Source organism: Equus przewalskii, chromosome 3 (assembly GCF_037783145.1).
Source record: "Equus przewalskii isolate Varuska chromosome 3, EquPr2, whole genome shotgun sequence".
Lineage (NCBI taxonomy): Eukaryota > Metazoa > Chordata > Mammalia > Perissodactyla > Equidae > Equus > Equus przewalskii.
Genome location: NC_091833.1, coordinates 40,929,081 through 40,942,061, shown reverse-complemented (window position 1 = coordinate 40,942,061; position 12,981 = coordinate 40,929,081). Strand labels below are relative to the sequence as shown.

General features: G+C 38.7%; 1 protein-coding gene across 3 annotated transcripts in view; it reads right to left on the bottom strand.

Annotated features, from left to right (window-relative positions):
* Positions 1-10,799, bottom strand: part of STPG2 (sperm tail PG-rich repeat containing 2) — a 519,252-nt gene extending 508,453 nt beyond the window's left edge. For 2 of the 3 annotated variants that reach the window (XM_070614236.1, XM_070614237.1), the window contains exons 1-2: positions 10,386-10,797; positions 3,286-3,398 (exon numbers count right to left, since the gene is read on the bottom strand). In XM_070614236.1, coding sequence (XP_070470337.1) covers positions 3,286-3,398; positions 10,386-10,494 — 222 coding nt within the window. In that variant the 5' untranslated portion in view covers positions 10,495-10,797. Of the gene's footprint in view, positions 1-3,285; positions 3,399-10,385 lie in introns of all 3 variants that reach the window. The other variant, XM_070614235.1, reaches the window with a different exon arrangement.
* Between the last annotated feature and the right edge of the window lie 2,182 nt (positions 10,800-12,981).

The following is a 12,981-nucleotide window of genomic DNA, read 5'->3' as shown; positions in this document are numbered from 1 at the left end:
TATACCCCACCCCGACCCCCAACTTTGGAATAGTGGTGACAACCATGATCGAAGTGAAATGACCATAAGAGAAGGACCAAATTGGGGACACAGTTTCAACTCCCAAATGTCCTGCTTTTATGCTGTGTTTCACAGTGGAGGTGCCTCTCAGAACTTCAACTCACACTTTCGGTTTTTTAAAACTTCATTTGAAGTCTCCAAATGGTATTTACTAAGTAATTGCTGATAGAAAGCAACATTTCAACCTATGATTCCAAAAGAAAAGTATAAAAGTAAATTGCTAAAGACTGGCATTAATTATCAATAAGATCATCCCTTTAATTATTATCCAATATATTAATTATTTACAGAATTAATATGTAAACTATGTCACATTACAAACATGCTTCCTAATTCAGGCATTTAAAATGAAACGGACTTTATTTTTTAAACTGTGATAAATTCACATTTCTTGAACTCTACAAGTTCTGCAAGACTTTAGCCTAAAACTACAAAAAAAAATCAACAGCAATTAAGTAAATAAGTCATAAGCCATGTTTTAAACCAAGGAAATAAATCTTTCCTTGCATTTGTCTATAGTTTTAAGAAGAAAAGTAAAGAATACTAGGACTCTTTTTCTTAGATCACTATTACACACCAAAAAAAAAGCATATTTCCTAATTTCTTATTCTTAAAACCTGAGAAAGATATCCAATTTGGAATAAAATAAAATTTTATCTAAATTGTACTTTATATTATTTTACATGTGGAATTGACTAAAATCAGTATTAACATAAAATAACATTCCAGTATCCTGATACTTGTCATATTTAAAAGTTTGAAATCTACGTATTGTGTATTTTAATACATTACCCTCTTGGAATACTGGAGTTACATACCAGTCTTCATAAAGAACTACTGGTAGAACTAACAGCCAATACACCCATAATATGCAGGTCTGTGGGCCATGGAGTGGAAGCAGGAGTGACACTTCTAACGATTACATCGAATGACCTAATATCAAATTTTTGCTTTTTGTCCTCTAGGCTCTAGTATTCTGGAAGTTTTAAGACCCCAGGGATGAGCAATTGATATCCCACTGAATTGGAAGTCAAAACCATCAACTGGCCATTTCAAGCTCTTTATGACACAAAGCAGAAAGCAAAATAAAGAGATTAACATATTGGCTGAGGTGATTAAGCCTAACCAGGACTGAAAAACAGAACTAATAAGAGCTAAGAGGATTGCAGTGGGGTACGACACAGGGACATCCTGCAGAGATTTCTCACACTATAACACCCAAGGAAAATGCTAAGAGCAAGTTTATTCAAAGGGTTGAGAAGCAAGCCTGAGAACCAAGAGCTCAGATCCCTTAGAACTGAAGGTTTTGGTCACCCCACCAAGCTAAGAACTCCACCAGATGAAGTAAGTCTTTGTTGAAGAGATGGGGAACATGGAATGACTAATGGAAAATCTTAAGCTACCTATAGCCTCACAATCAGTTACAGAAATAGAATAAGTCTCCACCTCTATTTCCTTGCTTCCCACGTCACCTTCTTTCATTTTCCCTCTCTTTTTTCCCCCTTTTATTATAAAACAGCAACACCAATAATAATTGAAATGTATGCTAACTATAGTCAGGCACTATCCTAAATGTTTATTAACATATTTAATCCTTAGAAACATATTTAATCCTACAAAGTTATTACCCCTATTTAACAGATGAGGAAACTAAGGACCAAAGAGATTAAGGCGATAAGATTAAGTCTCACAGCTAGTAAGTGGCAGAGAATAATTTTGAATCTAGGTAGTCTAGCTCCAGAGTCCACACTCCTAACCACTTCTTTATAATATCTCACGTTATATTTACCATTTAATCTATAGGTCACAGAATAATGAAAGAGGAATGTGAAGGAACATGAGAAGAACTGGCCTTAATCCAGGATTCATTTGATAATGACACTGTAATATCATCTCTGAATGCAGTAACTAGACATTAGTTTGGGTCCTTCTGGGAAGGTATATGTTAAAATTATACATCAAATAACTGCATTTTTTAAATTACATATATGGGAAGAAGAATTGTGTGTGTGTGTGTGTGTGTATGTGTGTGTGTGTGTGTTGTGTGCATGAGAGAGAAGACAGCCAGGAAGTTAAAGGGTGAAATGTAATGGAAATCTATTGTCTGTTGTTTTTATTTGTCCAGCATCCCTTCTATTATCTGCTCGTAACAGCATATTCACCACCCTTGGGACAATCAAACCTCCCCCATACTTTGCAATTTTAAAGGACCTTCCAAACACAGAATTCCCTATCCCAGGAACCACAGGTGTGGGTCTATAACGAAACTGGAGCAAACAGATTCTCCCTACCAGGAATTTTAATCTTGAGTAGTGTCACACAAAAAAAATGGAAGGAAGTTGTATAAATGGGTTATTTAATGGCAGCTCACTATTGAATGGTGCAGAAGTTCCTACTACTGAAATATCTGGTATTGCCTTAGTCCTGTCCTTCCACAAGACCTGTTGATTCAATTCTTCCTTCAAGTCTATGAGCTACTCCAGTACCTTTTCTAAAAATCTTTTATTGTAAACCTAGCATCTGTTGTAAAAATCTATTCTATTGGTTGCAACCAAAAAACTCCAACAGATAGAATTGTTGCTATTATTAATTCAAGAAGTCTAATGCAAAAATTAAGAAATCAATGACTATATCTGGGCCTCCAACAGGGGAGATAAAGGTCTGCTAGGGTTATCAGTAGTCATTATGTATGAATGCAAAACTTATGTGAAAGAGTAAAGATGATGTTCATGACTATGAAGATATTGGAGTTACAGCCACTGTTTCTAAACACGAATGGACCATCAAAGATATTCTTGTCACAGACTCTTGAGACTGTAGTGACATAGGAGACAGATGAGACAATGGCAATAGCTATAGCTTTAGAGTATGGCACACAAACCAATTCCTATTGCCATCCCTCTTCTACATATCTTGAACATTTGCATAACTTCATGGGCCATATTTCATTCAATAATCCTATTCTCCCATTCAAGAATCTCAAGGACCATGAAGGATGTAACAATGTTTCATGTCTTATAGAATATATAGAATAATGAAGAACCCTAATGAGACAACCATCATTGAACACATTTATTTTCTTATTCTAATTACAAAATATAGATTGAAAGTAGAAAGAAGATGATGCCAAGGAAAAATAAAATTTGACAAATGACGTGTTAGTCTATTAGAGGACGAAAGCATGATTTTTATTAACTCAGACAATTATAACTATTATAAACTTACCTGTGCTTCTGAAACATTATAGTGTCCTGGACCTGGAACAGCTTTCTCAGTGTTAGAGGGAACAGTAAAAGCGCTGTCTCTGACAGCCAAAGAAAGGAATGGGGCATAGCCACCTATAAAAGTAAAATCATATCATTGGTAGATAAGATAGGATTTCAATGATTTCAGAGAAAAAGCACTCAAAATATATAAAATCATTTAGTAACCTCAATTGCTGAGACTATATTATCAGAACGAATGGCTAGCCACAGAAGTTGTTGCATTTTTGAAGTTCTGATATAAGAGCAGAATTTTTATTAATATATCTTAAATATAAGAACCTATAGAACTGGACTTACTGAACAACAGAAAAAATACCTAAAGAAAATTTAAAAGAAAATAAAAGTCTTTTTTTTCTTCTAAGCATATTTGGTTGGGATGAAAATGGCAGTTATATTTAGCTGATAAAATATTTTCAACCTCAGAAGACCACTGTCTCATACTTTGGAAGAACATCTATTGTTTGCAGAGAATGCATATATAAATTTGTAGAAGGCCTGGACAGAAATAATTTAAAGTGAGTTTACAGCAAGTCATTAATACTATCTCCTTGATTTGCTACATAGTTGGCACTCTAAATATTTCTTGATTGCTTGACCCCAAACAAAGGTTTACAAACCCAAGATACAAATTTCTTTGGAACAGGCAATCATAAGATTAGATAAACTTAGCAGATAAATTTAGTAGACAGACAGTGTGCCGACAGACTGATAGATGATTTCAAGAAATGTATCAAGCAAATGAGTATAGTTTAAGCAACACAGATGTTGAAGAAGAGATGGGAAAGAACATAGCAGCTATATTCAATAGGTAATAAAAGAATGAAAGTGAGGACTCAAAACTTGTGAGAATCATGTACACTAAAGGAAAATGTCTGCTACTGTGAGAATTTATGGTGATAATTAGTATAGTTTAAAATCTTGCTAATCTGGACTAACAATAAATGGTACTCTTTTTAAAACTAGAAATAATGTGTTTCTTTTAAGGCCCACTTACATTAAAATGCAACTGAAATTAAGAATTATTTGTGTTAGGTATTACAGCATAAAAGAGGTGGATAAAACACAGACCTTACTCTTAAAAAGCAACAATCTACTGAAGCATTAAAAGCACTAAAATAATTTTAAACAAGGAAAAATATTTCAAGTGCCAAAATGCCAGAAGGTCAAAAAGAGTAGAAATTCTCATCCACACTGAGGTGGTCATAAAAAGCTTCATAACTGTGCTAAAACTCTGGGTGTTAATTTAGTGACTGATGGTTTGAACTGGCTGTACCAGAGCAAAAAAAAAAAAAAAAAAAAAGCACCTTTAGATAGTAACAAAGACAACAAGAACAGAAATCCTCAAAAGGAGGCCAAGGCTCATTTGAAAGGCAAGGATTGTCCAGGAGAGTTGAGAAACCCAGGACACCAGTGAAGTGTTCCAAATCAGGGTACATAACCAGAGAAGAAACAGATTCCATTCAAAACACACACACAGGCGCACACAAACCAAGTACAGATTATGTACAACTAACAGAAAGTCTTTCCAAGAAGCAGGAAAATATGTCTAACAAACAGGAGAAAAGCCAATGAAAAGAAACAGATGTAGAAATGGGAAGATGGAATCAGCACACAAGAACATCAAAGTATGTATTATAATATTCTTCCTATGTTCAACCAGATAGAATAAAGGTGAATATAATGAGGAGATAAAGGGCAGATAAAAAAAAAAGACCCAAATCAAACTTCTGAAATGAGAAGTACACTGGATGGGATTAACAACAAATTCTATGTGGGTAAATAAAAGATATTTTTTCTCAATTCTTAATCCATTTAAAAAATAACTGTTTAAAGCAAACATAATTTCAATTCACTGTGGCATTATAGCATATGTAGAAGTAAAATATATGGCCACAATAGCACAAAGGATGAGATGGGGGAAATGGAAGCACACTGTTGTAAGGCTCATATACTGTACGTGAAGTGGTACGATATTATTTGAAGGTAGACTTTGATAAGTTAGAGAGGTATGTTATAAACCCTCGCGCAACCACTAAAAAATAAAACAAAGAGGCGTACCTAGTGAACCAATGGTGGACATAAAAATAGAACCACTTCTAAAAAAACACTCAACTCATTGGACGAAGGCAGGGAAAAAGAAAAGAGAAACAAAGAACAGATGAGATAAATAGAAAACAAATAGCAAGAGAGTAAATTTAAATACAACAATATCAATAATTAAATGGAAAAGTTCTAAACACCCTCAATTAAAAGGCAGAGATTGTCGGATTGGATTAAAAAGCAAGACCCAATGTTAAGCTATCTACAGGAAATCCTCTTAAAACATAAAGACACAGAGGTTAAAAATGAAAGGATGAAAAAAGATATACCATGCATCTATGAATCAAAGAAAGCTGGAGTGACTCTATGAAAATCAGATAAAGCCGATTTGAGAACAAGGAACACCAGGGATAAGAGAGACATTTCATTATGACAAAGGGGTTATTTCATCAAGAGGATTTAATAATCCATAAAGAAAAGCAAGGAAGCGATTGCCATAAAAATCAAAACAGTGCCTACCTGTAGAGAAGGAAAGAGTTATGATTAGAAAGGGAAATTTAGCAACCTTATATTTCTTCACTTGAGTATTCATTTTTAATGAATTTATATTTATATTTTATGCAGTTTTATGCAAAAGTTTTCATCTCACAATTAAAGGTTTTTTTGTAATTTAGTTTCATATAGACAACAAGGTAATATGAGTTAGATATGAAAACTGAGAAAGCTCAAGTCAGGCGAGTTCTGAGGCAGCTGTCATCACAACATGACAGAGATTATAACTGAATCTACCTAAACAGACATAAAATTAATTGCAAAATAATGAAATTCATATAAAAATGGAAAAAAACACACAATAGTGCCATGTATGCATGAAAGCCAGTACTCTAAAATCTTCATTGAAGTTTTCCAAAATTAATTATATAGAAATTTTCAGCAATAGGCTAAAAGTTTATATGAAATATTGACCTCAAGTAAAACCTCAAGAAAATTAAAGTGTTTCTACTGATAAGCTTCACGAGAGAAGGGATTTTTCTGTTTTATCTAATGTTTACAGTTAGGGTGACAAACTGTCCTAGTTTTCCCAGGACAAAGGACTTTTAATGCTAAAACCAGGAGATTCCCAAATAAACGAGGATGGTTGGTCATCCCACCATATTAAATAATATATAGTGCCCTGCATATTAAATAATAAATATAGAATTAATAGGTGATATTCTAAACTACACCTTTAGCCATTCAGTCAACAATACTGAATGCTTTATTATGTGTCAGAGAGAGGCAGTGACGGCACACTAATGAGTAAGCTAAAACCATGGCTCAAATAGTGGGGAAGCTAGACTTACAGACAAATAATTACATTACAAACAGTGCTGCCAATAATTAAGGTATAAAACATAGGAGAAGAGGGTTCTGGGGAATTAGGGTTGGAGCGTAAGAAGTTTGATTTGGGCCATATGGATACATTGACATATGAAGTGCCAATTACGAATGATAAATCAAACTGTCAGGTAGAAAGAAGAAATTAAGAATACGGGAGAGGAAAAGATTTGAGAAGAAAGAAGTAAGCTCAGTTTGTGCTACATTGAGTTTGAGGTGCTAACAGCAGAAGATAAATCAAACTGACATGAAGCAATAAAAGTCAGTCCATTCTGAGAGAAGGCGGGCAGCACGTGATTAAATGACAAGTTCTGTAGTCACAGCTACAGCCACAAAACAAAGAGGGCATTCTTCACGTAACAGCAATTAACGAGATCTTTGAAACATGTACTCATCTTCAGGAAGATCAACATACAGAGTAATAATATGCATATTGTTTACTTAAACAAATAAAGACAGATTGCATTCTCTGAGGTGATCTCCCTAAATTCTGATTGGCTAATGAGACAGAATCATTATTGTTGGCAGAAACACAGGGGCATGAGCACGAGACCATGGACAGCTCATCTTCTTCGGCAAATAAAGCTAACCAGAAGATAATCTTCTGGGGGAGAGAAAGCTTTCTCCCACATCAAAGAAGAAATCTGGGAAAGAATATATTTAGGAGCTGGTGTCACCTCGCTTAGATAACTAATATAGAACCAATATAGATAACTTATATACAGCTAATGTGGGGTGCCATTCATTATGTAAATCAAGCTCAAAAAGCAGTGAAATACTCCTTAGCACAATAATGCCAGGAGCAGTCACATTATTAAAAGGACTGTGTTTTTGTCATATTTTACTAGGTTGACTGTCTCTAGGGAAAATTTGCTTTGATGAGTTAAGATATGCTTGCTCCTCAAATAACTATGACAAAATCAGGAACAGCTCTCACTAATCTAGAACTGGAAGATCCATTATCTCCCCCACTCATGAAATCAAGGCAGCTCAGTCCCACCCCTTTCAGGCTGCAAATCCTGGGTGGAAAAGAATCTGATCAAATTGCCAAAAGCAGAGGCAATGAAGTTTGCAAATTAGGGTGGAAAGAATTTCCTGAGGAATATGTGGAAACAAGACAGTGGAGGATTGACCAAATCCGCTACAGTCAGAGGACAGTGGTAATTAGGAGAAAGGTTAGAATAATGAGCATCTGCATCCTTCTTTTGAAGATCTAGGACTCTAAAGTCCTCTCCTCTTGTGTAGTTCAAGGTAACAAGCAAGCTATACAAAGTCCCAATATCTGCTCTTCCTACATCACACTCTGTAAAAACTACCTGACCATTAACTGAAATAATTGTTTACACCTCTGCATAGTCCAGTATGTTACTGGTCTTAGGAGTAAGGCAGAACGTACCTAGGAAAGGAACAGTAGCTACTTTTAAATTATCTTGCCAGGGAATCCATTACAGAAATGACTAAAGAGACACTTGTACCTCTATCCATTATCAGGATGTCACTGCTGAGTAGTGCTAAAACAGGGATCTATAAGAGGCAGCTGCTCAAAGTTCTCAAGCATGGAATTTCCTAGTCTCCTTCGTAGGTGAACAAGGCACAATCCGATAAAACAATAAAAGAAGGGCCTTGCAACACCCTACTTACTGCTCTCTAAGCAGAGTTCACACAAGTCATGTTATGAGAGTTTTTAATTTTGCTATGTGTAGCTCGTTAGACTTTTTAACTTTATTTCAAGAATTACTTTGTTATTTTTTTTTAAATTAAGCACTTATGCGTTATGGTATTGAGCTTAAAACTGAGAATAACAGAGTAAAGATCATGGTTATCGCTCTCAAGAAGCTCACATTTTAGTGCAGCAGCCAGAGAAACTAACAGGTAATTACAATATAGTAAATGAAAGAGTCATTGAGGAGTCAAAGAAGGAAAATTTGAAAAAGAGTGGAGTCAGAGAACAACTTCACTTTACCTAAGTCTCAAAGATTAAGTAAGAATTAGCCAAGTGAGAAAGGAAGAGAGAGCATACTCAGCAAAGCTATCAGCAGGTACAAAGCCATGAACTTATAGAAAACACAAAGTCAGAATTGCCAATACATAGGTTAAATGTTGGTGGAGGTGTGGTTGCCTAAAAAGACCAGGTAAAGTGGGAGACCAGGTCAGGAATCAGATCGTGAAGAATCTTACGCACCATGTTAAGAAGTTCAGATTTTAACCTTAGTGTTTAAAAAAACAACATAATTATACATGCTTCAAACAACATGTTTAAAAGAAAACCATAATTTTATCTTAGAAAGATCATGTTAGCCATAAAATAGAAATTGGATTGGAGACTGAAATAAAGAGAAATCAGTAATATTGGTTTATTTCAGAACAGAAATCATGAGGCTTGAACCAAGTGAAGGGTAGTTAAAGGAAGAATAGGGACCAATTTTAGAGATACTGAAAAGACAGAATCAATAGGTCTTAATGATCAATGGGAGTGGTCAGTAAGAGAACAAAGAGTCTAGAACAAGTCCAAAGCCTAACGTTTATAATTGACTGATAGGGAATTTTTTTCAAAGGGGCCTGTAATAGTGCAGAAAATGATGAGTTCAGACACTTGGAATTTCAGAGGCCAGAGACCACCCAGATAGAGATTTCCCAAAAAGTAACTGGCGATGTTGAAAGCCTTAAGATTAGAAGAAAGCTCATCTTAGAGATATAACTCACCTATATGCCTAATGACTGTCTTCTGGGAGTCAGCAGAATCAGAATATGCACAGTAGTTGAAGCTATGGATCTGAATGAGAAAGTGCACACGAGAAAAGCCACAAGCAAAGGATTAAGCCTAATACCTTAATAACCTAATCTGACCAGCCATGTCAGAGTGATGGATCCTGGCCTTTGTTTAAAAATAGTGTAGGAATAGGGAAAAGGCAGGTTAACAAGGGAAAAACTATAATTTGGATGGTATTAAGTTCTGCAAAATCATCAGATTAGGAAAAGCAGAAAACAAACTGGAAATATTTATTAAAAGTTTCCCCAAAGTCACTAACTGCAAACAAATGCGGAGAGCAAATAATCATTTAAATTACCCATCCCCACTGCATCTCTCAAGAGTGTAGCTTTTCTTTACAGAAAATGAGATAAAGGGCCCTCACTAAGCATGTTCAAAGCGAAATGGGTATAGTCAGATAGGAAGCATCTATCTGAAAAAATACATAGCACTATCTTTAAATGATATTGCAAAATAAAAACATGAGTTACATCCTAGTAAATAAATGTTTCTCTGGCTAATGGTAGAAATAGGCATGTGAGGCAGACAGGTTTACAAAGAAGAGACAGTAGGCGGTAAGAAGTACACAGGACTTGGAGACTCATAGTCAAGAGGAAGGAAATCCTAGATCGAATGTGTTCCATTGAAAGTATGATGTAGACGACCACTGTAGAATCAAAAGTCCTAGCCATAGGCTCACTGACCTTGTGAAACAGGAGAAATGATTTTACCAGTTATCACCTGTAAACTAAGGACAGGACGTCCCCTGCCTGCTTCATGTTTCGTTGTATTTATGAAGTGGTGCTATTACATTTAATTCGCAGGCACACGGAAGCGGGCAGGCTGTAGGTGAGGTGCCTGTCACAGAAGGCTCGCCTCTCCCTGCACCTTACCTGTTGCCTGCTGCTTCAGGAAAGGTACCTGGTAGGACCCAGGCCCCACGTGATCCTCAGTGCTGCCACCTTTCGCCAATCTGAGCCAGCGAGGAGCCCGATCATACATAATGGAGGCGCGGGTGGCTGAAAAGGGGTAAAATCGGGCGGCTAGAGGGGGTGTGGAGCAAAAGGAAGCCGACAGTGCGAGAAGGCGGGGGCAGAACTTCCATACACGGAGGAGCCAGCAGAGGGGCTGCCTCCCCACCCGCTCATTGGTGTCAGATTTCCCTCAGGTCGATTTCTAACCCCATGGAAAAGCGGCAGGGAGCGCGACCAGACATAAGACACCCCACACGACGATGTAACTATGCCCTAGCCGAGAGCTGAGGCAGGGTTCCTAACGAGACTAAAGAACAGGGGCCCCGCCCCTGTGCTTCCGGCCCTGACTCCGCCCACTTCCCCCCGCCCCGGAAGTCTCTGGGAAGGAGAGGGATGGTGCTTCCGGGCCGAGGTCTCGGAGTGTGAGTGCGGAGCTTTGAGACGGCTCGAGCGCCCCGCCCGGAGCTGTGGCGTCGCGTAGGACAGGGCAGCCCGAGCCGTGTTTCTTTCTGTGGGTCCTGCTGTACGTCCCGGTCTCGTCAGAAAACCTCGAGGAAACGCATGAGCAGGGGTTAGAGCTAGCCTGATCGTGATTCATCTCCCCTATAAATCAGCCAGGGCGGCAGGCAAGAGCCCGGCAAGAACCGTGTAAGAACAGAACGATCTAGCGCGAACGGCGCCTGCGCCCCGCAGAGGAGGAGCGCCTCGGACTCTGCCCGGTGTCCGCCCGCGCTGTGCGAAGAGAGCAGCGTGTGCCGGCGACAGGGAGCGGGCCGGGGGCCTCGAGCTGCCACTGGGGTCGGGCCTCGCCGTGGGTGGCGCCCTGCCGCCCTCCAGACCGTGGGGCCCTTAGCCTTAGGCGAAGGAGCTCGGATTCTGCGGAGGCCTGGAGGAGTCTGTCGGAAGCCACCTCGGGGTTGTCTCGAGCTGTTCTTTCAGCAGGAATCTGATCATGCTTGAAGGCTTACCCGAATCCTGCTTTGACCATGCCTTCCCCTGAATCAGCCACGTTACTTTAACTTGTTCCCGCTATAACTTCTTACAGTGTGTATGCTCTGTGGAACACAGTTTAATACTCAATGCTGTGGGTCATTTATTGTGGCTTAATCGTTCCAGGTATGTTAGAATGATCTCTATACAAGGCCACGTGCTTCTCAAGAATACGTCTGTAATGCCTTTTTTCCCTGCTCAATAACCAGCTGAATAACTTTTGGTCGCTTAGAAAATACTTATTGGCATATAGTATAGATTCAGTACCCTGCTAGGTTCTGGGGATACAGAGGTGTAAGGCCCCATCCTCAGGCTTTCTATAGCTAAGGGAGAAGACCGTGTATAATCCATAACAGAAGGGGACAAGAGAGATGTACAAAATGATAAAACAACAAATGTTGCAGTACTTTGGAAACCTCTTCCTGCTAAGAAAGGAGACGCTGATCAGTAATCTTTCTCACTGACTGCAATTCTTGCATTCTTCAGAAGCCCTCGTGTTTAAACCTTGTCCCCAGCGGCCACAGTTACCCGCTGAGATCTGGAGGAGGTTCATTGTTAGACTTTAGATATAGTGTGAAGGAAAGAGCCATAGAGCTAGAAGGATAAAAGTCTGTGTGCTTTGGAGGATGGTCCAGCGGTGCCTGTAAATTAGCCGGCTCTTGGACATTCCTTAAGGACATTATTTGCCCTTGACCCGAACAAAAATGTAAACCCAGGAAGCAAATTCAGGTCCAGGCCATGTTTGCTGCAGGCACTGGGGCAGACTCGCACGTCCCCCTCTCGGCTCTTGTCTGGAACGGCCTAGAGTACTCTTTGCGGGGGTAGATTGGGCTTTGACATTGGGAATGGAAGTGGTCAAGCAGGCTTTATCTGCTGTGTGGTTTGCTCTTTGGCCAGTGAGCCTGACCCGACTTAGACAAGAGGCGTTCTTCACAGGTCGTGTCCCAGCTCATTTATAGATGTCTAAAGGGGGGTTTGTGACCTTCGCTCCTTTGTGCCGGCTGGGAATACAGAGTTTATCTTGCCTGCCTCCTCGTTGCAATCCTTTCCTCAAGGACCGGGTGGGGAGGGGTAGCTGATCAATGGCAGGACGGAGTGTTTCTGGGACTTGTGGCCAGATCCTACCTAAATATCACACCACTGAGATACGACCTCTACACTCTTCATAACTTTGTAATGCTTGGTCTCTCAGAATTCTGCATTCTTAACAAAAAGTCCTTCTTTAATAAGTTTTTGGTGTGAAAGTCCCTACCCTGTTTCCGCCATCACTGCGGCTGTTCTCTCCCTCAGTCCCAGCTATTATTTTCCTCTTGTGGTTCAGTAACCAGAATGGTACACAGTATTTCAGAATCGGAAAGTATTTTTAAATGAGAACGGTAAGTCATTTTCACCGTCTCATTGTGGTAAATATTACTTTAATAGTTTAGAATGAGTGTGCTGCTAAAAAATTAAAAACATATTAACTCAGGATTATAAATACATATGAACACAAAATAAAGAATTTGATTCAGGATTGCATTCCTCA